The 27416-nt window shown below is 39.3% G+C and overlaps 1 protein-coding gene across 2 annotated transcripts in view; it reads right to left on the bottom strand.

The window, feature by feature from the left end:
- Positions 1-27416, bottom strand: part of nup210 (nucleoporin 210) — a 143910-nt gene that overhangs the window by 47829 nt on the left and 68665 nt on the right. For both annotated transcript variants that reach the window (XM_061923652.1, XM_061923662.1), the window contains exons 19-28: positions 24961-25065; positions 12686-12787; positions 12460-12588; positions 5347-5474; positions 5143-5278; positions 5018-5080; positions 1996-2175; positions 1852-1932; positions 1652-1783; positions 1425-1583 (exon numbers count right to left, since the gene is read on the bottom strand). In XM_061923652.1, coding sequence (XP_061779636.1) covers positions 1425-1583; positions 1652-1783; positions 1852-1932; positions 1996-2175; positions 5018-5080; positions 5143-5278; positions 5347-5474; positions 12460-12588; positions 12686-12787; positions 24961-25065 — 1215 coding nt within the window. The remainder of the gene's footprint in view (positions 1-1424; positions 1584-1651; positions 1784-1851; positions 1933-1995; positions 2176-5017; positions 5081-5142; positions 5279-5346; positions 5475-12459; positions 12589-12685; positions 12788-24960; positions 25066-27416) is intronic.

Here is a 27416-nt window from a genome sequence, read left to right as displayed (position 1 = left end):
TCTGCATTTTTTGGTTTTGCCTCATGAACAGCATTTTTTATGAGTTTTCAATGGGATTAAGGTTCAGGGATTGTGCTGGCCTCTCCATTACTTGAATTCTGTTTGTCTGCAACCATGATTTTGCTCGCTTGCTGGTGTGTTTGGGATCATTGTCTTGTTGAAACACCCATTTCAAGGGCATTTCCTCTTCAGCATATGGCAACATGACTTCTTCCAGTATTCTGATGTACTCAAACTGATCCATGATCCCTGGTACACGATAAATAGGCCCGACACCATAGTACGAGAAACATGCCCATATCATGATGCTGGCACCACCATGCTTCACCGTCTTCACTGTGTACTATGGCTTGAATTCAGTGTTTACAGGACGTCTGACAAACTGTCTGTGGCCCTTAGACCCAAAAATAATAATCTTACTCTCATCAGTCCCCAAATATTACACCATTTCTTTTCAGCCCAGTCAATGTGTTCCTTGACAAATTGTAACCGCTTCAGCACACGTCTTTTTTTTAACAATGGGACTTTGCAGGGGCTTCTTGCTGGTAGCTTGGCTCCACATAGACGTGGTATGATTGTTACAGTACTCACAGGCTATCTTAGATCTTCTTTGATCCTCCTGGAGCTGATCGTTGGCTGAGCCTTTGCCATTTTGGTTATTCTCCCATCCATTCCAATAGTCGTTTTTCTTCTTCTTCCTCGCCTTTTTGGTTTTGGCTGCCATTTTAAAGCGTTTGATAAAATTTTAGCTGAACAGCCTATCATTTTCTGCACTTCTTTATAGGTTTTCCCCTATTTTATTAAATTCTTAATCAAAGAACGGTCTTCTTCTGAACAGTGTCTTCAACGACCCATTTTACTCAGTTTTTCCAAGGACAAATGCACAGCCAGCATATGCAGCGTCAGTTGCCTTGATCCTTAAATAAGGGCCACTTGTTTAACACATTTTTACCCACATAATCAATGACCTCACTAATTTAACTACGCACTGCTATTTTTTTGAACACGCTCCTTTCAGTAAATGATTCAGTTTCACAGAATCAGCAGCATGCACCTCATGCCTGTTGGGTCTGTTGGTTTTCTAAACCTTTACTAAGCATTCTAGAAACTTACTTGCAGTGTAGAAGTTGAAATTCTAACAAAAACAGTGATTTATCTTGCTAGTGATGTGGAACTGCTATTATTTTGAACACAACTGTACATTGCTTGGCTTGGTCTGTCCACAGCGGATTACTAAGTGTGAGACAAAACACCTTATCTTCGTGGTTATCGTAACGCTACGTGTTTGACATTATTTGATGTAAAGCGTCTTTTGAGTATTTAGAAAGACACTTTATAAATGTAATGTATTATTATTATTATTATTATAGAAAGCATTCTTGCACAGCGCACAGGAAATTAGGTCACAAGTCTCAGAGCTGTACCTGGATTTGAATCTCATCTTGGAGCTCTGGGAGATTACCAGCAAATTGGCCGACGACAGGGTCTACAACTTTGAGGACCACCTTGAGCCCGGTCCGGCCTCTCGTCCGTCCAGTCACACTCATGCCGAAGTTGTTCTCGGGGCCCAATTCCACATTAGCCTGAGGGTTTGGAACCACATGTTGGAAATCAATCTACTCCAAGGAGCCAAGACCTGTTCCAAACATACCTCAGAGTGTCTTGGCTGGACGTCCAGGGTGTCCCTCTTGCTGGTGGACCAGTGGAAAGTGAGTCCAGGCAGAGCATTACCAAAAGTGAAGGGTGTTTGACTGTTGGTCAAACCCATGACATACACGGGCATCTGCAGAAGTGTGAAGACAATGTCAACATTCAGCAGGAACAGGACATTTAATCTACACTAAGTTGCACCTGAGCTCCTGTCTTGATTCGTGTGATGGGTGCTCTGATTCGAATGGCAGTCAAATGCACAACCTCAACATCGACTTGGTCCTACACACATTTGACAAGTTAAAGAGACCGACTTAATCACCCGCACCCCGTCACCATCTTCACCTTCGACACCACCACCAGCTTTCCGGTTTCGGCGTCGACGGCTTGAACCAGTCCTGTCACAGTGACGTTACCCAGGGTCACACCCCTGACGTGACCCACGCCGCTCACGCCGGCGACATCCTCGTTGGAGATGGAAAACAAAATATTGGACTGGGGCTGAGGGCCACCCTCTGATGTGATCTAGAGGCAAAGGAAAATGGATAAATGAGACTCCCACAGCACATTTGGAATGGAACAGCACTATTCAAGAACAGTTCTGATAGTGAAGTGTACTGTGACACAAGGGCCACGAAAAATAATGACACGTTTTCAAGCAGTACATCACTTGTCTTTACTAGTTAGAGATCAACAGATTATTGTCGTCAAGGTTGATATACCTATACATTACTAAATTCTTTATACATATACAGTACAGTGTGTTTTCTTTATTTTCATGACTATTTACATTGTGGATTGTCACTGAAGGCATCAAACTATGAATGAACACGTGGAGTTATGTACTTAACAAAAAAAGGTGAAATAACTGAAAACATTTTTTTATATTCTAGTTTCTTCAAAATAGCCACCATTTGCTCTGATTACTGTTTTGCACACTCTTGGCATTCTCTTGAAGAGCTTCAAGAGGAAATGGATTTCACTTCACAGGTGTCATAGCTTTGATGCCTTCAGTGACAATCTACGATGTAAATAGTCATGAAAATAAAGAAAACGCATTGAAATGAGAAGGTGTGTCCAAACTTCTGGCCTGTATTGTATATTTATACACTATTTCCTTACTTTAATATATTACGGATCACCATGTGGGAAGAATGGGATGGTAATGAAAGGGAGGAAAGAGAGAGAAAGAGGAAGGGCAAGAAAAAAAAAAAAAGTGTCTGCGCAATTGTGCATTTGAACAATCGTATGTGGTATGTGTATATATATATATATATATATATATACATACATATATATATATATATATATATATATATATATATATATATATATATATATATATATATATATATATATATATATATACTGTATATACCCACACACAAAACCCAAAACCAGTGAAGTTGGCACGTTGTGTAATTCGTAAAATAAACCAGAATACAATGATTTGTTGTTGTCGGAGGGTGTAACAACACGAACAGGGACGGATTCAAGTTGCACCAGTGACCCAAAGATGCGAAAGTGGCAAGAAATTGGACGAAATTTGTTCAAAATACGAGGGTGTGGGGAAAGCCGACGAAATGGTCAGTCGTTTGTTCCGCACACTTTACCGACGAAAGCTATGCTACGACAGAGATGGCAAGAATGAACCGAAGATGATCAAGAGAAGAATATCGACCCTAGCTTCCCTGGCCTGCTGACATCAACTCCAAAACTGGACAGATCAGCTTTCAGGAAAAGAGAGCGGATGAGGGTATGTCTAAAGAATATATTAATTGATGAAAACTTTATTCATTACTCGCTGTTTTACGTAAATGATTATACATAAACTGTGTTTACCAATAATTTAGCTTAAAAACATTTATTTTTTTCAATCATTCAAGTACATTCGGGTAGTCTTGTGTAATGCAGTATTTTGTGTCTATTTAGGTATGGTTAACCTGAGTGCTGAAATCGTGGAAAAATATATGCGCGCCTGAAATGGGCTGTCTGCACTCTCAAAGTGCATGTTGTTGCCAAATGTATTTCATATGCTGTAAACCTAGTTCATAGTTGTTAGTTTCCTTTAATGCCAAACAAACACATACCAATCGTTGGTTGGAAGGCGATCGCCGAATTCGTCCTCGCTTTCTCCCGTGTCGCTGGCTGTCGTGCCGTTTTCGTCGGTTTCGCTTGCATACGGTTCAAACCGATATGGCTCAATAGCTTCAGTTTCTTCTTCAATTTCGTTTTCGCTACCTGCCTCCACACTACAACCATCCGTTTCAATACATGCGTAATCTGTTGAATCGCTTAAGCCGCTGAAATCCGAGTCTGAATCCGAGCTAATGTCGCTATAGCTTGCTGTTCTATGCGCCATGTTTGTATGTATCGGCATCACTGTGTGACGTCACAGGAAAATGGACGGATGTATATAACGATGGTTAAAATCAGGCACTTTGAAGCTTTTTTTAGGGATATTGCGTGATGGGTAAAATTTTGAAAAAAAACTTTGAAAAATAAAATAAGCCACTGGGAACTGATTTTTAATGGTTTTAACCCTTCTGAAATTGTGATAATGTTCCCCTTTAAAGCGGATGGCGTCCACGCTAATTTACTAGAGCGTGGAAGCCCCGAAAATGTGCTTTTTTTGGGTGAACAACCTGTCCTCACGGCCACATCTTTAATCCCACTGTCATGTGATTCGGCGAAAACGTTGACACACATGTCCTCTCTCAGAAAATGTCACTGTTATGAAGGTCATGTGTCCCATTTGGCTTCTGTTGGCCCTCAAAGCCAAGAAAGTCAGCTAAATCTCTCATTGACTCCATTCTAGTTATGATCATTACTTTGGGTTTTTTTTTTGCTGTTTTTCTCTCTCTTTTTTTTTCTTTTGGGGGGAGCGGTGGCATCGTTGGGATAGAAACAAAAAAATATTTTGACATTTGGGGCAAACAATAGATGTATGATGTATGCAAATATTATGTAATGGATAGGAATGTCTGATGCTGGATGTCACTAAAAAACTATTAAAAAGGCTTGATATACATCAAAGTGCCAAATATGGGCGTGCCAATAACCTCTCTTATTAGCCAACTTTAGATGGCTTCCTGATTAGATGGCAGTGCTTTTTAACGAGAGCAACAGTGCAGTTCAAGAGGACAACACAGTCTTCCAAAACAACTCTGGCAAAGGTCCCTCTTGGAAGACTGACTGTAGAGCACTGCTGCCAGCACAAGCATCATTAGCACACACACACACACACACACACACACACACACACACACACACACACACACACACACACACACACACACACACACACACACACACACACACACACACACACACACACACACACACACACACACACACACACACACACCTGCATCATTGCGCCGATCAGTAGAGTCATTTTCCTGGGGATGAGCTTGAACGGAGGAAACACCTGGTAGGGGAAGGATAGTTTAAGTGACAGCGGCCATGATGACTCTCACAAATGAACGATACCTCAATCTGTTGAGGAGCAGATGAAATCTTCCTGTCGGTGGTATCCACGACGACTGCAGACAAAGTGGTCTGGCCCACAGAAACACCTTTCACCAGGAACACTGCGGTGTCATGTTCTGTGGACTCTGCTACTGGGCTACAGAAGACAACACATGCAGCTTTACTGTTTCTCATCGACTACGACCGAGGCATCATGGGACTTACGTTAACCAAACTATCGCAGAAGCTGCCTTGACTTTCAAATTCATGAACTGGAAATAGCTGGCTGGGAACGGCCTCTTGTGGTCATCCAACACTCTGACGTAGCATCTGACTGATTTACCAATCTCCACCTGTAGATGAGAGACACCAGTGATGATTTACTTAAAGGGGAACATTATCACCAGACCTATGTAAGCGTCAATATATACCTTGATGTTGCAGAAAAAAGACCATATATTTTTTTAACCGATTTCCGAACTCTAAATGGGTGAATTTTGGCGAATTAAACGCCTTTCTATTATTCGCTCTCGGAGCGATGACATCACACCGGGAAGCAATCCGCCATTTTCTCAAACACATTACAAACACCGAGTCAAATCAGCTCCGTTATTTTCCGTTTTTTCGACCGTTTTCCGTACATGGAATGGTACTGGAGACATCATGCCTCGTCGGTGTGTTGTCGGAGGGTGTAACAACACGAACAAGGACGGATTCAAGTTGCACCAGTGGCCCAAAGATGCGAAAGTGGCAAGAAATTGGACATTTGTTCCGCACACTTTACCGACGAAAGCTATGCTACGACAGAGATGGCAAGAATGTGTGGATATCCTGCGACACTCAAAGCAGATGCATTTCCAACGATAAAGTCAAAGAAATCTGCCGCCAGACCCCCATTGAATCTGCCGGAGCGTGAGAGCAATTCAGGGACAAAGGACCTCGGTAGCACGGCAAGCAATGGCGGCAGTTTGTTACCGCAGACGAGCGAGCTAAACCCCCTGGATGTCTTGGCTCACACCGTCCCTTATGCCACCGAAGATGATCAAGAGAAGAATATTGACCCTAGCTTCCCTGGCCTGCTGACATCAACTCCAAAACTGGACAGATCAGCTTTCAGGAAAAGAGAGCGGATGAGGGTATGTCTACAGAATATATTATTTGATGAAAACTGGGCTGTCTGCACTCTCAAAGTGCATGTTGTTGCCAAATGTATTTCATATGCTGTAAACCTAGTTCATAGTTGTTAGTTTCCTTTAATGCCAAACAAACACATACCAATCGTTGGTTAGAAGGCGATCGCCGAATTCGTCCTCGCTTTCTCCCGTGTCGCTGGCTGTCGTGCCGTTTTCGTCGTTTTCGCTTGCATACGGTTCAAACCGATATGGCTCAATAGCTTCAGTTTCTTCTTCAATTTCGTTTTCGCTACCTGCCTCCACACTACAACCATCCGTTTCAATACATTCGTAATCTGTTGAATCGCTTAAGCCACTGAAATCCGAGTCTGAATCCGAGCTAATGTCGCTATAGCTTGCTGTTCTATGCGCCATGTTTGTTTGTGTTGGCATCACTATGTGACGTCACAGGAAAATGGACGGGTGTATATAACGATGGTTAAAATCAGGCACTTTGAAGCTTTTTTTAGGGATATTGCGTGATGGGTAAAAAAATTTTTAAAACTTCGAAAAATAAAATAAGCCACTGGGAACTGATTTTTAATGGTTTTAACCCTTCTGAAATTGTGATAATGTTCCCCTTTGATGAAAAAGACTGAAAATAAGCCCGGGGTCCTCACAATAATGTCTAATTGAATGCCAAAAACGTTACGACAGACCGCCTTAAAAAACGGAATGGAATTTACATTTTTTAACTGAATGAGACCATCACTGCATATCATAATGGCAACTACAGTTTCCATCTTAAAGATCGGAAAACATTTTTGGGGAATGTCCGACTGGGCCAGATTGAAAAGTTAACAGGCCGAATGCGGGCCCTGGACCTTAATTTGCCCAGGTCTGGTCTATACTGTAGCAAAAGTCATCACGTCTGCCACAATCACATGTGTTCTTAAATGTGTATTCCACGTCTTCCATGTCGGCTTATATGGTAAACAACTCAAATGAATGTGTTGTTTTAACCAGACGCGTTCATTTGTCCAAATGTGGCCAAGAAGATATATTGTGGGTTTCCTGGACGTGGTCTACATCGCTTAAAGAAACATTTAAAGGCCTACTGAAACCAACTACTACCGACCACGCAGTCTGATAGTTTATATATCAATGATGAAATCTTAACATTGCAACACATGCCAATACGGCCGGGTTAGCTTACTAAAGTGCAATTTTAAATTTTGCGCGAAATATCCTGCTGAAAACGTCTCGGTATGATGACGTCAGCGCGTGACGTCACAGACATTTTGGGACAGCATGGTGGCCAGCTATTAAGTCGTCTGTTTTCATCGCAAAATTCCACAGTATTCTGGACATCTGTGTTGGTAAATCTTTTGCAATTTGTTCAATGAACAATGGAGACAGCAAAGAAGAAAGCTGTAGGTGGGAAGCGGTGTATTGCGGCAGGTGTTGTGCCGGATAACGCACCCCCGCCGTAGAATGCACCCCCGCCGTAGAATGCACCCCTTGACTGTTGTGCCGGATAACACAGCCGGTGTTTCATTGTTTACATTCCCGGAAGATGACAGTCAAGCTTTACCATTGGCCTGTGGAGAACTGGGACAACAGAGACTCTTACCAGGAGGACTTTGAGTTGGATACGCAGACGCGGTACCGTGACTACGCATGCAGCTGCGGCTTCCAAACATTTGATCGCTTGCCCGCACGTGCGTGCCGCTGTGTGCATGTCACGTACGTAACTTTGGGGAAATATATGTGCTGTATGAACTTTGGGGAGGTGAACGGTATTTTGGGCTGTGGGATGGAGTGTGTTGTGCAGGTGTTTGAGTTGTATTGGCGGGTTATATGGACAGGAGGGGGGAGGTGTTTGTTATGCGGGATTAATTTGTGGCATATTATTAAATATAAGCCTGGTTGTGTTGTGGCTAATCTTGTGTTTATTTACTGTTTTAGTCATTCCCAGCTGAATATCAGGTCCCACCCACCTCTCACAGCATCTTCCCTATCTGAATCGCTCCCACTGCCCTCTAGTCCTTCACTCTCACTTTCCTCATCCACAAATCTTTCATACTCGTTCAAATTAATGGGGAAATCGTCGCTTTCTCGGTCCGAATTGCTCTCGCCGCTGGTGGCCATGATTGTAAACAATGTACGGATGTGAGGAGCTCCACAACCTGTGACGTCACGCGCATATCGTCTGCTACTTCCGGTACAGGCAAGGCTTTTTTATCAGCGACCAAAAGTTGCGAACTTTATCGTCAATGTTCTCTACTAAATCCTATCAGCAAAAATATGGCAATATCGCGAAATGATCAAGTATGACACACAGAATGGACCTGCTATCCCCATTTAAATAAGAAAATCGCATTTCAGTCGGCCTCTAAGGAAGAGAATCCCTCTGCCATCTCCCACTAGTTTTTTTTTATTTTTAATAAATACATATATATATATATATATATATATATATATATATATATATATATATATATATATATATGTATATATATATATATATATAATATTGAATATATAATAATATTCGCCTGCTTGAATATTCACTCTTATCTTCTCCGACCGACTCTGTCGTTGTCATTTGGGATGTCTGTTGTGATTTCCTTTCCTGGTTCGATGACTCGCCCTGTCTTGTCTCTGATTGGCCTGTCCGTAATGTTCTGCCCTAATCTTAACCAATCGAGACTCATCATAGTAAACCGACCAACCAATGGATGCTCTTATACGTAAAGCAACCAATCATCATTGATGTTTCCCATATATTGTGTCCCCTGCCTTTGGAATTGTTTCGCTACGTAGCTTAAATTTTTAAGTTAATCATTTTTAATGGAAAACCATAGTTTTTACCACTGGATGATCAAAAACCTTACCCATTACGGGAAAACCGTAGTTGTTGGCAAGTATGGCAAAGAGACGGATCAAGATTTTAATACATCGTAGGTCGGAAAAAACGAAGACAAACAGAAAATATTTGTTAACGTATTTTTCGGACTATAAGGCGCACTTAAAATCCTTTAATTTTATCAAAAATCGATGGTGCGCCTTATAACCTGGTGCGTCTAATGTATGGAATAATTCTGGTTGTGCTTACCGACCTTGAAGCAATTTTATTTGGCACATGGTGTAATGATAAGTGTGAACAGTAGATGGTAGTCACACATAAGAGATACGCATAGACTGCAATATGACGCCAGTAAAGAACACGAAAACTTTAAATGTTCCATTGAGAATATAGAACATTACACACGGCCCTCAATAAACTTTCAAAATGTGTCAGTACGACTTTGAAGCCGCACCGCTTGATGGATTGTCGAGTATTATTATGGTGTGTATATAAGGACTGCAAAATGGCGAATTAGCGAATATATTATCTGGCGTTTTGTTTTGCAATATTATGCAAAAGCAACTTTTCTTACCTTCTGGTACATGCTGATCTGTTTTTGGGGATCTGTATAAGTCCTGAAAATTTGCACAAGCCCGCCATTGTAGTCCGTGCGGCACCGTAGTCGATAAGCTTCTTCTTTTTCACTATCCTCTTGTTATGGGGCACTTCTAGTATAAAGTAGAGTAAAGTTCTTACTTATATCTGTCAGTAGACTCGCTATGAAAGTGCTAAAAACTACCAGTGTAGTGGGTTTACATAATTCACCCACGGACGGTTTTTCACGGGACATATTTAAGTTGCTCGGATGAGAAGATGCTGCGCCGTTGTTGATTTAATTAAAGTCTGAAATTCATTAAAACAGTTAGCTACATCTTTTGACATTCCTTCGACCCCCGTCCTGGCACGCTACACCGCTACAACAAAGATGACGGGGAGAAGACGCTGTCGAAGGTGAGCCACGTAAATAAGAAAGCGACTTGAAGATGGTCTGTAAAACATAACCTATGCAACGTTTTGACCAAAGAACCACCATCACATTTTATGTAGACCACAAGGAAGTGTTTTACATTTTTAAAGAAATCCTAATATGACCCCCTTACCGCGCCTTATAATTCGGTGCGCTTTATGTATGAAAATAGACCTGAAAAGACCCGCTCGTCAGCAGTGCGCCTTATAATCCGGTGCGCCTTATAGTCCGGAAAATACGTTGGTTTTTTTACGGAGATAAAAAAGTCGGATTTCTGACTATAGAAGGAAAAAATCACATGCCTGCAGGACAGTCACCATTTTGGGCCAAGCCAAGGACGTTAAAGGGGAACATTATCACAATTTCAGAATTGTTAAAACCATTAAAAATCAGTTCCCAGTGGCTTATTATATTTTTCAAAGTTTTTTTCAAAATTTTACCCATCACGCAATATCCCTAAAAAAAGCTTCAAAGTGCCTGATTTTAACCACCCGTCCATTTTCCTGTGACGTCACATAGTGAAGCCAACACAAACAAACATGGCGGAAAGAACAGCAAGCTATAGCGATATTAGCTCGGATTCAGACTCGGATTTTAGCGGCTTAAGCGATTCAACAGATTACGAATGTATTGAAACGGATGGTTGTAGTGTGGAGGCAGGTAGCGAAAACGAAATTGAAGAAGAAACTGAAGCTATTGAGCCATATCGGTTTGAACCGTATGCAAGCGAAACCGACGAAAACGACACGACAGCCAGCGACACGGGAGAAAGCGAGGACGAATTCGGCGATCGCCTTCTAACCAACGATTGGTATGTGTTTGTTTGGCATTAAAGGAAACTAACAACTATGAACTAGGTTTACAGCATATGAAATACATTTGGCAACAACATGCACTTTGAGAGTGCAGACAGCCCAATTTTCATCAATTAATATATTCTGTAGACATACCCTCATCCGCGCTCTTTTCCTGAAAGCTGATCTGTCCAGTTTTGGAGTTGATGTCAGCAGGCCAGGGAAGCTAGGGACGATAGCTCGCTCGTCTGCGGGAACAAACTGCCGCCATTGCTTGCCGTGCTAGCGAGGTCCTTTGTCCCTGAATTGCTCACACACTCCGGCAGATTCGATGGGGGTCTGGCGGCAGATTTCTTTGACTTTATCGTTGGAAATGCATCTGCTTTGAGTGTCGCAGGATATCCACACATTCTTGCCATCTCTGTCGTAGCATAGCTTTCTGTCGTAGCATAGCTTTCGTCGGTAAAGTGTGCGGAACAAACGTCCAATTTCTTGCCACTTTCGCATCTTTGGGCCTGTTCCGTCCCTGTTCGTGTTGTTACACCCTCCGACAACACACCGACGAGGCATGATGTCTCCAAGGTACGGAAAACAGTCGAAAAAACGGAAAATAACAGAGCTGTTTTGACCCGGTGTTTGAGAAAATGGCGGATTGCTTCCTGAGAGCAAATTTCTGTAGACATACCCTCATCCGCTCTCTTTTCCTGAAAGCTGATCTGTCCAGTTTTGGAGTTGATGTCAGCAGGCCAGGGAAGCTAGGGTCAATATTCTTCTCTTGATCATCTTCGGTGGCATAAGGGACGGTGTGAGCCAAGACATCCAGGGGGTTTAGCTCGCTCGTCTGCGGTAACAAACTGCCGCCATTGCTTGCCGTGCTACCGAGGGCCTTTGTCCCTGAATTGCTCTCACACTCCGGCAGATTCAATGGGGGTCTGGCGGCAGATTTCTTTGACTTCATCGTTGGAAATGCATCTGCTTTGAGTGTCGCAGGATATCCACACATTCTTGCCATCTCTGTCGTAGCATAGCTTTCGTCGGTAAAGTGTGCGGAACAAACGTCCAATTTCTTGCCACTTTCGCATCTTTGGGCCACTGGTGCAACTTGAATCCGTCCTTGTTCGTGTTGTTACACCCTCCGACAACACACCGACGAGGCATGATGTCTCCAGTACCATTCCATGTATGGAAAACGGTCGAAAAAACGGAAAATAACGGAGCTGATTTGACTCGGTGTTTGTAATGTGTTTGAGAAAATGGCGGATTGCTTCCCGGTGTGACGTCATCGCTCCGAGAGCGAATAATAGAAAGGCGTTTAATTCGCCAAAATTCACCCATTTAGAGTTCGGAAATCGGTTAAAAAAATATATGGTCTTTTTTCTGCAACATCAAGGTATATATTGACGCTTACATAGGTCTGGTGATAATGTTCCCCTTTAAACTCCAGCACAGAGCAAACACACTCGGTGCTGGAGTGTCAGCGAGGCACGTATGGAATGAGTGCTACAGATAACACAGTGGGAAGTGAGACCAGGGATTACCGGACTGGAAACTGACCTTGTCCACCACTCTCAGGTTCACCTCCAGGATGTCGGAAACATGGACGCTGGCTGCGACTGCTGACGGGGATGCCAGACACAGGTCATGAACCATCACTTGCACCTCTCCTGGGTGAAGTGGAGCAACCTGAGGACACAAAGGAATCCAGCAGGGATGTTATCATTGGAAGCAATGTGGATGACTGAGAACAGTCAAATATACAATATTTCATTCCAGACATTACCTGAGCTGTTCTCTGGGCCTCATGGAATGCCACATCTGCAATCCCTTTAACGCTGCTATTCAGGAAAAAGTGGCCTGAACCTTCCCGCAAGGCCAAGCGAGCCTGCAAGAAACAAAATCAAATTAAAGGCTCAACATTGTAATGACTCTGAACATGTTTTATTGTGTGAATGCTCCAAAATTAATGTATTTATTGTGTGAATGTGCCAAAGTATTCACACATATGGTTTTCCACACCAAAATGTATTTATTTATTATTCTTCTACTTATTATTCTTCTCCATATTTTGGCGTGCGCTACCTTCCACATTTTTCATCCGATTCAAACCGTTCCAACTTCAAACTGTTCAGCCTATTCGAGAATCGCGGGCTTTCCCTTGACAAAATCCAAAAATTCCCAGATTTCCCAGAATTCTAGGTTTTCTGGGACATTTTTCCCATTCAAAATGAATAGGCCATTTTTCAAACTTCCACCATTTCCACATTTTTCAACCAATTCAAACCATTCCAACCCTCCTGTACATTCAAACTATTAATTTTTTCAAGTTCAAAAAAATTCCTGGAATTCCCGTTCTTTCTAACCCTTTTTTCTGTTGACTACTCCTTCCACATTTTTCAACTCACTTCGACCGTTCCACCGTCAAATAATTTCTCTTAATCAGGACAAAAAAACAATGTTGTTTTTTGAACTGGAAAAATTCCCGGTGTTCCAGGAATTCCATAATACCATTTCTCAATTAAAACTTTTACTACGTCAACATTTCTTGACCCATTTGAAAAATTCCAACGCCAACAATTTAAACTCAGTCAGAAAATTCCCTTTTTTTATGCATTTTTCAAAAAATTCCTTTTTTCCCTGAAATTCCCATTGAAATGCAGTGTTGGGACTAGTAATCTAACGCGTTATTTTTTATATTTAGTAACTCAAGTTACCGTTATTACATGATGCGTTACTGCGTTATTTTACGTTATTTTGTATGTAGTATCGGTTAGAAACAGAAAATCTGAGTGTGTTTTATTGGAGCGCTGCGGTGTTGTCCTTCTGATTCTTCTTGTGTCACAAATAAGAAGAGAGACGCGCGCTCTGTGTGTGTCTGGGTGTGGGTGTGGGGATGGAGGGGAGTGTGTCTGATCATGGCGGAGCTGCAGTGGAGATATTTTCAATACTTTTCTTTTGTCGAGCACAAAGAAAAGAACATTTTAGTTAAATGTAAGTTGTGTCTTGGATCAAAGATCTCATCTACTGCCCAAAACAGCAATTCAAATCTGCTGAAACACCTACAAAAGCAACATGCTTCGACGAAGCTAGTAAAGAGAGACACAGACTCCGATGCCACTTCCCCTCCACCACCACCACTTAAGGATTAACTCTACCTCTGCTCATCATTCAGCACTGAAGGTACACACTCTCTTATATACTCTTTCATTCTAGACATCTAGTGTTTGATTATCACATCACTCTAAATGTATAGACTATAAAGTTCACAACATAAAGAGGGATGCTAGTGGGCCAGGCCAATCTTTCCTTATCTCTAAACTAAAACTGGGGAAATGCGTAGAGTGTTCTGGGCTTCATACATGATTTTATTTCAGAATTCCTTTAGAAAAAAACGCCTGGTTAGGCTTTGTGTATGTAGTGTGTGCCTTCCTTGCTTTACAGCTATGTTGTTATTATGCGGTTTGTTACTTATGTATGTTATGTTGCAGCTATTTAAAATAGTTTTGTCAATTTGTTCTGGCCAGAAATTGGCCCTTTGAAACATATCTTTGTCTTTGTGTGTTGTATGTAGACCACATTGCTTAGCAGAGTTCAGTGATGCAAATGCATTTCAAGTTGGTATTATTCTCCAGTGCAATAACAGTACTGAAATGAAGGCTAAAAGGGCATTAATGGGAGCTTTTTAAAAAAAAGAAGAAGAAAAAAAGAACTAAATAGTTAATTTTCACAGTAACCCATTACTTTTTGGTGTAAGTAACTGAGTTAGTAACTGAGTTACTTTTGAAATAAAGTAACTAGCAACTTTAACTAGTATGTATGGGACATTTTTCCACAACTCCCACATGTTTTATCCGAGTCAAACCGTTCCAACTTTAAAATATTCAGCCTTTTCAGGAATTGTGTGCTCCTTTTCAACAATTGTAAAAAAAAATCCCTGATTTCCTAGAATTCTCAGTTTTTAGGGACATTTTCCCCATTCAAAATGAAATATCCATTTTTCACATTTCCACAATTGCTGTCACACCGCGGTGAGGGATGTCTTGTCTTGGTTTCTTCTGTCTTGTGAATTGCATGTTTTACTTTGAAAAGTAACTCCTCTCGTGTCAGATCACTTGCCCTTCCTTTTGTGTTATCAGTCTGACGTCATCCCTGACCCCTGATTGCTACCACCTGTGTTTTATAAGCCCACGCCTCCCCTTGTTCTGTGCCAGATTGCCTTGTGTATTCGTGCCTCTCTAGCTTCCATGTCCATGCCTTGCCTCGTCTTGTGTTTATGTTCCTTGATCCTGAATTCCTTCGTTGCTATTTTGAGTTTTCCTTTTATCCTCCTCAGCACAGTGATTTTTTGTTATTTAGTTTATTCAGCCGAAGTGGTGACTTATCAGTTTTTTCTTTCATTCTTTCCTGAAATTTTTGAGTGACATTTTTTGTTAAACTTAGATATTAGATAAGTGTAGAATTGTTCATAGCCATTGTTTCTTCCTCCTGTTGGAGCGTTTTTGTGTTAATAAATGTTATAGCATATACGGCGCCAATTATACTTTGTCTTTGTTTTTGTGTTTTCCTTCTTTCAGAGTTATTTTCGGTTGTTAGTATTTATTGGAACCTCTTTCGCCGACTAGTTTTTTGTTAATATAGATATTGTATTACCTTGACTCTGGAGGTGAAAGGAAGCTGTCAAAATAAAAGCCTGTCGAAGTATTCCCTACTCTGCAACTGAGTCCTATCCTTTTGACCAAGCCTGACATTTTCCAACCGATTCAAACCATTCCACCTTCAACACATTCAACTCATCCTGGACATTCCACTATCTGCTCATTCAGAATATTCAAATTTTTTTGCATTTTCTAAAAAATTCCCATGAAATTCCCATTGAAATGTATGGGACATTTTTCATTTTACCACAGCTCCCACATGTTTTATCCGATTCAAACCCTTCCAACTCCAACATATTCAGCCTGTTCAAAATTGTGTGCTCTCTTTTAACAATTTAAAAAAATTCCAGGATTTCTAATAATTCCCAGTTTTCAGGGACATTTTCCTAATTCAAAATGAATTATCCATTTTTCACACTTCCACAATTCCCACATTTTTCAACCTATTCAAACCATTCTACCATCAACACATTCAACTCATTCTAGACATTCAAACTATCATGTTTTCCACATTCTACAAATTTCCAGGATTCCCTGTTTTTTTCTAAGCCTATTTTAATCCTTTTTCGTTTGACTACTCCTTTTCCTTTTTTTCCATTCCAGTTCAACTGTCAAAACATTTTTCATAGTCTAGGATAAAAAAAACGAAGTTGGTTTAGGAACAAGAAACATTCCCGGTTTTCCCCAAATTCCAGGAATTCAATAATACACTTTCTCAATTAAAAAGCTGTTACTACTTCAACATTTCTTGACCGATTTAAACAATTCCAACACCAACCAATTCAGCTCATTTACGCTATTACTTTTTTTTTTTTTTTTAAACAATTTTTTCCAAATTTCCAGGAAGTTCCCATTGAAATGAATGGGACATTTTTCCAAGTTGCACATTTCCCACATTTGTCAACCTTTTCAAACCATTCCAACATCAACACATTGAAAACATCCTCGACATTCAAAGTAACACTTTCCCAAGTTCCAAACCAAATTCCGGTATTCCTGGAAATTCAAATGCTTCAACATTCAAACTATTCTTACATTCATACTACATTCTTTCAGCATTTCAGTTCAACTTCAGCATTGGAGCATTCACACGCAATTCTTTCAGGAATTGCCTCATCTAGTTTACTTTGGTTTACAAAGAAAGTAACATTTGACATGTTCAACTACAATAAATGCAGTGTCCCAAAAAGTATTTCCCCTCAAAACTGTTACTTTTATAGCCTCAATTAATGGAAAAAAACCACCTCCTATTGGCCGCTATTTATCAAGTATTTTTACTTTAAAAAACGGTTTAAAAAACAGCATACGAGAGGTTTGTAATGAGAGTTGCTGTCTTTTAATGGACTTATTTACCTGGTTTAAGGCATTTTAAGTAATAATATATCATCTCATGTTGTGACTATACTATTATGATACCGTACATAAATTATGCAGGTTTGATCTTTTCATGTTTATTCATACTGTTTTGGTAATGTATTTAGATATCATTTGTCATTTTAATGTCGGACCCCAGGGAGCTGGAGAGGATGCTAATGGGACCTAAATGAACAAACAACTCGAGTTCATCTGCATATCTGAGTATGCGCTGCGAGGCACGTCAAAGGGAACTTATGTGCACTGAAATCCTTTTATTAGCTGTCCTTTAACCCTGACACCTGCTGAACATGTCGCCTTTACTAGCAGCCGTTAGACCGAGAGGCCCCGCTGGGAAGAGTCGGAGGGTCAAACACGCTCCAATGAAGTCTTTCCTTCTTTTTTTAAAACACCTTTAAGGGGCAAGGCTGAGCTGGAGCTTATCCCATATTGATCGCTTAACCCATGTGCAGTAAAAGTTATTTAAACATGAATATTATGTCAGAAGACATCAAGTTGTTTTTTTAACATTATTTTTAGGAAAGGTGGGACCGGTAGTTAGGGATGTCCCGATCCAGGTTTTTGCACTTCCGATCCGATACCGATATTGTTTTTGCATTTCCGATCCGATACCGATACTGACCGATACCGATACTGACCGATACTGGCCTATCCGAGCATGTATTAAAGTTTAAAGTTATTTAGCCTACTTAGTTGTCAGAATCATGTTGAAAAGGGTTTTAGTACTCTTGATAACAACTAGCCAGCTGAATTAGGGGAGTTTGAATAATACACAATGGTTGGTAACAAGAAACTGACCTGTTTATTCAAGGATAAACACAAAATAGACAAAATTATACATGACGAACAGAAATGGCAACATTGAACTAGGGCTGGGCGATATGGCCTTTTTTTAATTTTGCGATATTTTAAGGCCATATTGCGATACACCATATATATCTCTATATTTTGCCTTAGCCTTGAATGAACACTTGATGCATATAATCACAGCAGTATGATGATTGTATGTGTTTTGATTGATTGATTGAGACTTTTATTAGTAGGTTGCACAGTGAAGTACATATTCCGTACAATTGACCACTAAATGGTAACACCCCAATAAGTTTTTCAACTTGTTTAAGTCGGGGTCCACTTAAATTGATTCATGATACAGATATATACTATCAGATATATACTATCATCATAATACAGTCATCACACAAGATAATCACATTGAATTATTTACATTATTTATAATCCAGGGTGTGGAGGGGGGCGCCGGATGTAAGTGTCAAAAAGACAGCCAAAAGAGTTTGATATGAGAATAAATCTAAAGTTAAAATATAGGGTAGAAATGCACCCATTTGCAGGAAATGCAGTCTTGATTTTCAAAATGTTCTTTCAAGGCTTGCATGTCTACATTAAAACATTCTTCTTCATACTGCATTAATATATGCTACTTTTAAACTTTCATGCAGAGAAGGAAATCACAACTAAAAAAATCACTAATTTTTTCATATGGTGTTGATGTGGAAATTTTTGCCTCAGCATTTTGATGGTGTGGACGTGTGGCACCGAATGGAGATAAGCGTCTCGACAGACGTCACAATATTTGAACAATGATGACGAAAACTGTTTTCTCTGTCGTGTCGGTGTGTTGAAAATTGTTATGCGCTTATTTTTTTATTAGATTTTGTGCGTAGCATAGATTTGCTATGCGCAGAGGACGCTTAAACAGTGCGCAATTGCACAGGCGAGCACCTTAGAGGGAGCGTTGCTCGCACGGCTGCGCTAGCATCACAGCTAACGTTAGCCATGCTGCTACCTCTCTGCTTGGGGAGGACGTATACGTATGTGACGTATGACGTGACAGTATGTGACGTGTGTAAGAAGGTGCGCTGCTGTCTGTGAGAGGGAGACACAGGAAAGAGTGAGAAGAGCCTGTCGTGTAATGCCAGCAGCTAAAAGCAACTGCGTGAGAATCCACAGACCTGTGGATGTGTTGGAGGTGTGCTGGAAAATGCGGAACGGAAATTACGGAGCAGCAGAATTTATTTATTATTTAAATCGGTGCGTTGGAAAACACGGACCGGAGTTTTTTTTAAACTGGATCTGGATCGGCATTTTCCCATGCCTTGCCGATACGTAATTTTTGGCAAATATCGGCAGCCGATCCGATCCAAATATCGGATCGGGACATCCCTACCGGTAGTACCATAATGTTTGATGTTGTGTTTAATTTATCAACAAAAAACTTCAAACGCCTTTATCATGTGTGTCAAAGAGGAGCATCAACATTTTATTTCTAAATATAGAACATCTCCTGGGAAAATTGGTCAAAATATGACATTTCTCTACATCACACTAACTCATCTACTCCATTTGATACACTTTATGGATTTAATACATTGTAAGGTTTCCTCGTGAGGAACCCTGAAATAGTGAACTTCACATAGATTATAGTTGAGACATTTTTCAAGATGTCTGACATCATTTCTTCCTGGATGTTACAGAGAGTATGACAATGTGTGAGCTGCTGCCTCACCTTCTTTACTTATTTATTAATCATATGTGTCAATATATTTGCATTTATATTAAATTTTTGTCAGAGATATCTTTTCTGTCGTCCTCATGACAGTCCATCTCTGTCGCGTTATTTGATTGAATCACGGAACATGAAACTGGTGGCGCTATGAGTGTTGCGGACACGTTTTCCAAAAAATATTGAAAGTTGTGAAAGGTGTGCAGAGGAGATGTACAAACCCCGTTTCCATATGAGTTGGGAAATTGTGGTAGATGTAAATATAAACGGAATACAATGATTTGCAAATCCTTTTCAACCCATATTCAATTGAATGCACTACAAAGACAAGATATTTGATGTTCAAACTCATTAACTTTATCTTTTTTTTTGCAAATAATAATTAACTTAGAATTTCATGGCTGCAACACGTGCCAAAGTAGTTGGGAAAGGGCATGTTCACCACTGTGTTACATGGCCTTTCCTTTTAACAACACTCAATAAACGACTGGGAACTGAGGAAACTAATTGTTGAAGCTTTGAAAGTGGAATTCTTTCCCATTCTTGTTTTATGTAGAGCTTCAATCGTTCAACAGTCCGGGGTCTCCGCTGTTGTATTATACGCTTCATATTGCGCCACACATTTTCGATGGGAGACAGGTCTAGACTGCAGGCGGGCCAAGAAAGTACCCGCACTCTTTTTTTACGAAGCCACGCTGTTGTAACACGTGCTGAAAGTGGCTTGGCATTGTCTTGCTGAAATAAGCAGGGGCTTCCATGAAAAAGACGGCGCTTAGATGGCAGCATATATTGTTCCAAAACCTGTATGTACCTTTCAGCATTAATGGTGCTCTTCTGGGCTGTAATATACACCCCCGCTACCACCAAACCCCGCCCACCTCAACCGACGCACGGAGGGGGTGGGGGGAGGAGGTTTGGAAGAGTTAGGGCTGCATGGGATTCTGGGTATTTGTTTTGTTGTGTTTATGTTGCGTTGCGAATGTCCTCCCGAAATGTTTTAGTCATTCTTGTTTGGTGTGGATTCACAGTGTGGCGCATATTTCTAACAGTGTGAAAGTTATTTATACGGGCACCGTCAGTGTAACCTGTATCGCTGTTGACCAAGTATGCTTTGCATTTACGAGTGTGTGCGTGCTAAAGTCGCACATATTTTGTGATCGGGCCGGCACGTTGTTGGAACGGATGAAAAGCAGACGTGACGACAGCTCGTGGAGGACGATAAACGCAGTGCCTTTAAAGCACGCCCCCAAGACTGTGGTCCGGGTGGACGAGATATAATGACTGATGAACAACTTCATTCGATAATGAAGGTTGCCTCAGCTCAAAGCCTGAGCTCCGACATTAATGAACGAGCATCCAAGAAAAGATGGTAGGTACATCAGATTAGATCAGTGTGTTGCAAACTGAGCAGTTTAAAGTTCTGAATGGTTGGTTTATTCATTGTTATTTTATTTTCTAATTTATTAGCCTGTGGAAAAAGGAAATGTTGATATTTACCTCAGAAGGCTGCAAATAGAAAAGAGGCCTTCAATTTTTATTTAAATTGTATTTGATATACCATTGATATCTTTGAATTATTATTATTATTATTTGAAACTCGATTTTGCATGTCACTATAAAGTTATATAAGCCTTGCTTGTTCAATATTCAATGCAAAACTTGTTTGGGTCCCTATTAAAAGGTTCATTTGTTCAACCTTAGCCCGCGGCTTTGTTCAGTTTTACATTTTGGCCCACTCTGTATTTGAGTTTGACACCCCTGATCTACATCAACAATATGATTTGACTAAGTGGATGCACAGGACAGATTAAAAAATAATAATAATTGTAAAAATAGATTTTTGATTTTTATGAATCCATAAAGAATCGTTACAAATAAGAATAAGAAACGCGATTTAGTCAAAAATCTATTTTTTGGACACTCCTACTAAATATTGGTACTACATATGTATACATTGTATCTGATGATGTAGTTCTGTTGTAGTTAAAAAAAAATCGAGTTTTTATTTTTATAAATTGACTAAGAATAGATAAACAAAAATTGCAATTTATTCGAAAATTTATTTTTTGGACAGTCCTACTCAATATTGGTACAATATGTGTAAATATTGTATCTGATGACGTAGTTAAAAAAAATATTGAGTTTTCATTTTTATGAATCCATTAAGAATAGATACAAAACATTTAATTTATTCGAAAATCTATTTTGTGAACAGCCCTACTAAATATTGGTATCATATTTGTATATATTGTATCTGATGATGTAGTTCTGTTGTAGTTGGAAAAAAAATAATTTTAAATCGATTTTCGATTTTTATGAATCAATTAAGAATAGTTACAAATAAAAATTTAAATTATTCAAAAATCTTTTATTCGGACAGTCCTACTAAATATTGGTACAATATGTGTATGTATTGTATCTGATGACGTAGTTATAAAAAAAAGTTTTTTTTAAAAATCAAGTTTTAATTTTTATTAATCAATTAAGAATAGTTACAAATAAAACATTTAATTTATTCGAAAATCTATTTTTTGGACAGTCCTACTAAATATTGGTATCATATTTGTATGTATTGTATCTGATGATGTAGTTCTGTTGTAGTTGGAAAAAAACATTTTTTAAATCGATTTTCGATTTTTATGAATTAATTAAGAAAAGTTACAAATAGAAATTTTAATTATTCAAAAATCTATTTGGACAGTCCTACTAAATATTGGTACAATATGTGTATATATTGTATCTGATGACGTAGTTATAAAAAAAAACTTTTTTCTAAAAATCGAGTTTTATTTTTTATTAATCAATTAAGAATATTTACAAATAAAACATTTAATTTATTCGAAAATCTATTTTTTGGACAGTCCTACTAAATATCGGTATCATATTTGTATATATTGTATCTGATGATGTAGTTCTGTTGTACCTGAAAAAATTAAGTTTTAAAAAAATCGATTTTTGGCCCTAGTGTGTGAATTTAAATTGGCCCTAGTGTGTGAATGTGAGTGTGAATGTTGTCTGTCTATCTGTGTTGGCCCTGTGATGAGGTGGCGACTTGTCCAGGGTGTACCCCGCCTTCTGCCCGATTGTAGCTGAGATAGGCTCCAGCGCCCCCGCCACCCCGAAGGGAATAAGCGGTAGAAATGGATGGATGGAATTAATAGTTACAAATAAAAATTTCAATTTATTTGAAAATCTATTTTTTGGACAGTCCTACTAAATATTGGTATCATATTTGTATATATTGTATCTGATGATGTAGTTCTGTTGTAGTTGGAAAAAAAATAATTTTAAATCGATTTTCGATTTTTATGAATCAAGAATAGTTACAAATAAAAATGTAAATTATTCAAAAATCTTTTATTCGGACAGTCCTACTAAATATTGGTACAATATGTGTATATATTGTATCTGATGACGTAGTTATAAAAAAAAGTATTTTCTAAAAATCAAGTTTTAATTTTTATTAATCAATTAAGAATAGTTACAAATAAAACATTTAATTTATTCGAAAATCTATTTTTTGGACAGTCCTACTAAATATTGGTATCATATTTGTATGTATTGTATCTGATGATGTAGTTCTGTTGTAGTTGGAAAAAAACATTTTTTAAATCGATTTTCGATTTTTATGAATTAATTAAGAAAAGTTACAAATAGAAATTTTAATTATTCAAAAATCTATTTGGACAGTCCTACTAAATATTGGTACAATATGTGTATATATTGTATCTGATGACGTAGTTATAAAAAAAAAGTTTTTTCTAAAAATCGAGTTTTATTTTTTATTAATCAATTAAGAATATTTACAAATAAAACATTTAATTTATTCGAAAATCTATTTTTTGGACAGTCCTACTAAATATCGGTATCATATTTGTATATATTGTATCTGATGATGTAGTTCTGTTGTACCTGAAAAAATTAAGTTTTAAAAAAATCGATTTTTGGCCCTAGTGTGTGAATTTAAATTGGCCCTAGTGTGTGAATGTGAGTGTGAATGCTGTCTGTCTATCTGTGTTGGCCCTGTGATGAGGTGGCGACTTGTCCAGGGTGTACCCCGCCTTCTGCCCGATTGTAGCTGAGATAGGCTCCAGCGCCCCCGCCACCCCGAAGGGAATAAGCGGTAGAAAATGGATGGATGGAATTAATAGTTACAAATAAAAATTTCAATTTATTTGAAAATCTATTTTTTGGACAGTCCTACTAAATATTGGTATCATATTTGTATATATTGTATCTGATGATGTAGTTCTGTTGTAGTTGGAAAAAAAATAATTTTAAATCGATTTTCGATTTTTATGAATCAAGAATAGTTACAAATAAAAATGTAAATTATTCAAAAATCTTTTATTCGGACAGTCCTACTAAATATTGGTACAATATGTGTATATATTGTATCTGATGACGTAGTTATAAAAAAAAGTTTTTTCTAAAAATCAAGTTTTAATTTTTATTAATCAATTAAGAATAGTTACAAATAAAACATTTAATTTATTCGAAAATCTATTTTTTGGACAGTCCTACTAAATATTGGTATCATATTTGTATGTATTGTATCTGATGATGTAGTTCTGTTGTAGTTGGAAAAAAACATTTTTTAAATCGATTTTCGATTTTTATGAATTAATTAAGAAAAGTTACAAATAGAAATTTTAATTATTCAAAAATCTATTTGGACAGTCCTACTAAATATTGGTACAATATGTGTATATATTGTATCTGATGACGTAGTTATAAAAAAAAAGTTTTTTCTAAAAATCGAGTTTTATTTTTTATTAATCAATTAAGAATATTTACAAATAAAACATTTAATTTATTCGAAAATCTATTTTTTGGACAGTCCTACTAAATATCGGTATCATATTTGTATATATTGTATCTGATGATGTAGTTCTGTTGTACCTGAAAAAATTAAGTTTTAAAAAAAATCGATTTTTGGCCCTAGTGTGTGAATTTAAATTGGCCCTAGTGTGTGAATGTGAGTGTGAATGTTGTCTGTCTATCTGTGTTGGCCCTGTGATGAGGTGGCGACTTGTCCAGGGTGTACCCCGCCTTCTGCCCGATTGTAGCTGAGATAGGCTCCAGCGCCCCCGCCACCCCGAAGGGAATAAGCGGTAGAAAATGGATGGATGGAATTAATAGTTACAAATAAAAATTTCAATTTATTTGAAAATCTATTTTTTGGACAGTCCTACTAAATATTGGTAGCATATGTGTATATTTTGTAACTGATGATGTAGTTGTGTTGTAGTTAAAAAAATAAAAAAAAGAAAAAAAAAGCTGATGTTGATAAAAAATGTACCGGTACATCAAAATGCAAAATATGGTCGATCCCTACCAAGACAACAATTCACACTGATGTTCACATTCTGACAATTTAGAGCCTTCAAAGAAACCATGCATGGCTTTGGGATGTGAGAGAGTTCCAGTGAAGTTGTTGTCTAAAATGATCATTACCCGCAACAGAAGAAGCTATGAAATCAAAAGTACACATCAAAGTTTACTTACCCGCACATCTGGGTGGTTGTACATGACCAAGGTGTCGGGGAAAACTGTCACATCTTCAACCAACATGAGCTCCAATGTAGCTGACACGGGCGTCAAAGGCTCTCGCTGTCCAGAAGATGATTTGAAAAGCAATCAACATATAAATTATACATCTATATTGGAAGAGACAGTTAGTATGCCACCATTATGACAGAAAATATCATACATTTGTGTAAACCCAGTTGGAGTAGAGGTGATGCTTTGGGCTCTTTGAAAGCTAAAATATAAATATATACACTATATTGCCAAAAGTATTTTGGCCACCCATCCAAATGATGAGAATCAGGTGTCCTAATCACTTGGCTACAGGTGTAAAATCAAGCACTTAGGCATGGAGACTGTTTCTACAAACATTCGTGAAAGAATGGGCCGCTCTCAGGAGCTCAGTGATTTCCAGCTTGGAACTGTCATACGATGCCACCTGTGCAACAAATCTAGCCGTGAAATTTCCTCACTCCTAAATATTTCAAAGTCAACTGTCGGCTTTATTATAAGACAATGGAAAAGTTTGGGAACGACAGCAAGTCAGCCACCAAGAGGTAGGCCACGTAAACTGACAGAGAGGGGTCAGCGGATGCTGAAGCGCATAGTGCAAAGACTCAGTTGCTACACAGCTCCAAACTTTGTGACCTTCCAATTAGCCCACGTACAGTACGCAGAGAGCGTAATGGAATGGGTTTACATGGCCGAGCAGCTACATTTAAGCCATACATCACCAAGTCCAATGCAAAGCGTCGGATGCAGTGGTGTAAAGCACATCGCCACTGGACTCTAGAGCAGTGGAGACGCCTTCTCTGGAGTGACGAATCAAGCTTTTCCGTCTGGCAATCTGATGGACGAGTCTGGGTTTGGAGGTTGCCAGGAGAACGCTACATTTTGGACTGCATTGTGCCGAGTGTGAAATTTGGTGGAGGAGGAATTATTGAGTGGGGTTGTTTTTCAGGAGTTGGGCTTGGCCCCTTAGTTCCAGTGAAAGGAACATTTTGGAAAATTCCATGCTCCCAAACTTGTGGGAACAGTTTGGAGCAGGCCCCTTCCTCTTCCAACATGACTGGGCACCAGTGCACAAAGCAAGGTCCATAAAGACATGGATGACAGAGTCTGGTGTGGATTTGACTGGCTTGCACAGAGTCCTGACCTGAACCCAATAGAATATCTTTGGGATGAATTTGAACGGAGACTGAGAGCCAGGCCTTCTCGACCAACATCAGTGTTTGACCTCACCAATGCGCTTTTAAAAGAATGGTCGAAAATTGCTATAAATACACTCCGCACCCTTGTGGACAGCCTTCCCAGAAGAGTTGAAGCTGTAATAGTTGCAAAAGGTGGACCGACATCATATTGAACCCTTTGGGTTAGGAATGGAATGGCATTTCAAGTTGTGAGTCAAGGCAGGTGGCCAAATACTTATGGCAATATAGTGTATATATATATATATATATATATATAGTGTATATATATATATATATAGTGTGTGTGTATATATATATATATATATATACATATATATATATATATATACACCGTATTTTTCGGAGTATAAGTCGCACCTGCCGAAAATGCATAATAAAGAAGGAAAAAAACATATATAAGTCGCACTGGAGCCCGGCCAAACTATGAAAAAAACTGTGACTTATAGTCCAAAAAATACGGTATATATATATATATATATATATATATATATATATATACAGAAGGAAAAAAACATATATAAGTTGCACTGGAGCCCGGCCAAACTATGAAAAAAACTGTGACTTAAAGTCGGAAAAATACGGTATATATATATATATATATATATATATATATATATATATATATATATATATATATATATATATATATATATATATCTCCTCTCTGAGCTGCCACCTTAACGTGGTAGAGGAGTTTGCGTGTCCCAATGATCCTAGGAGCTATGTTGTCCGGGGGCTTCTATGCCCCCTGGTAGGGTCTCCCAAGGCAAACTGGTCCTAGGTGAGGGATCAGACAAAGAGCAGCTCGAAGACCTCTATGAAGAACACGAACAAGGAACCCAGATTTCCCTCGCCCGGACGCGGGTCACCGGGGCCCTCCTCTGGAGCCAGGCCCGGAGGTGTGGCACGATGGCGAGCGCCTGGTGGCCGGGCCTGTCCCCATGGGGCCCGGCCGGGCACAGCCCGAAGAGGCAACGTGGGTCCCCCCTCCAATGGGCTCACCACCCATAGCAGGGGTCATAGAGGTCGGGTGCGATGTGAGCTGGGCGGAAGCCGAAGGCAGGGCACTTGGCGGTCCGATCCTCGGCTACAGAAGCTAGCTCTTGGGACGTGGAACGTCACCTCGCTGGGGGGGAAGGAGCCTGAGCTAGTGCGTGAGGTGGAGAAGTTCCGGCTAGATATAGTCGGACTCACTTCGACGCACAGCAAGGGCTCTGGAACCAG

The sequence above is a fragment of the Nerophis lumbriciformis genome, linkage group LG01 (assembly GCF_033978685.3).
Source record: "Nerophis lumbriciformis linkage group LG01, RoL_Nlum_v2.1, whole genome shotgun sequence".
Lineage (NCBI taxonomy): Eukaryota > Metazoa > Chordata > Actinopteri > Syngnathiformes > Syngnathidae > Nerophis > Nerophis lumbriciformis.
The sequence above is the reverse complement of the archived record's forward strand: the minus strand, read 5'-3'. Positions and strand labels throughout refer to the sequence as shown.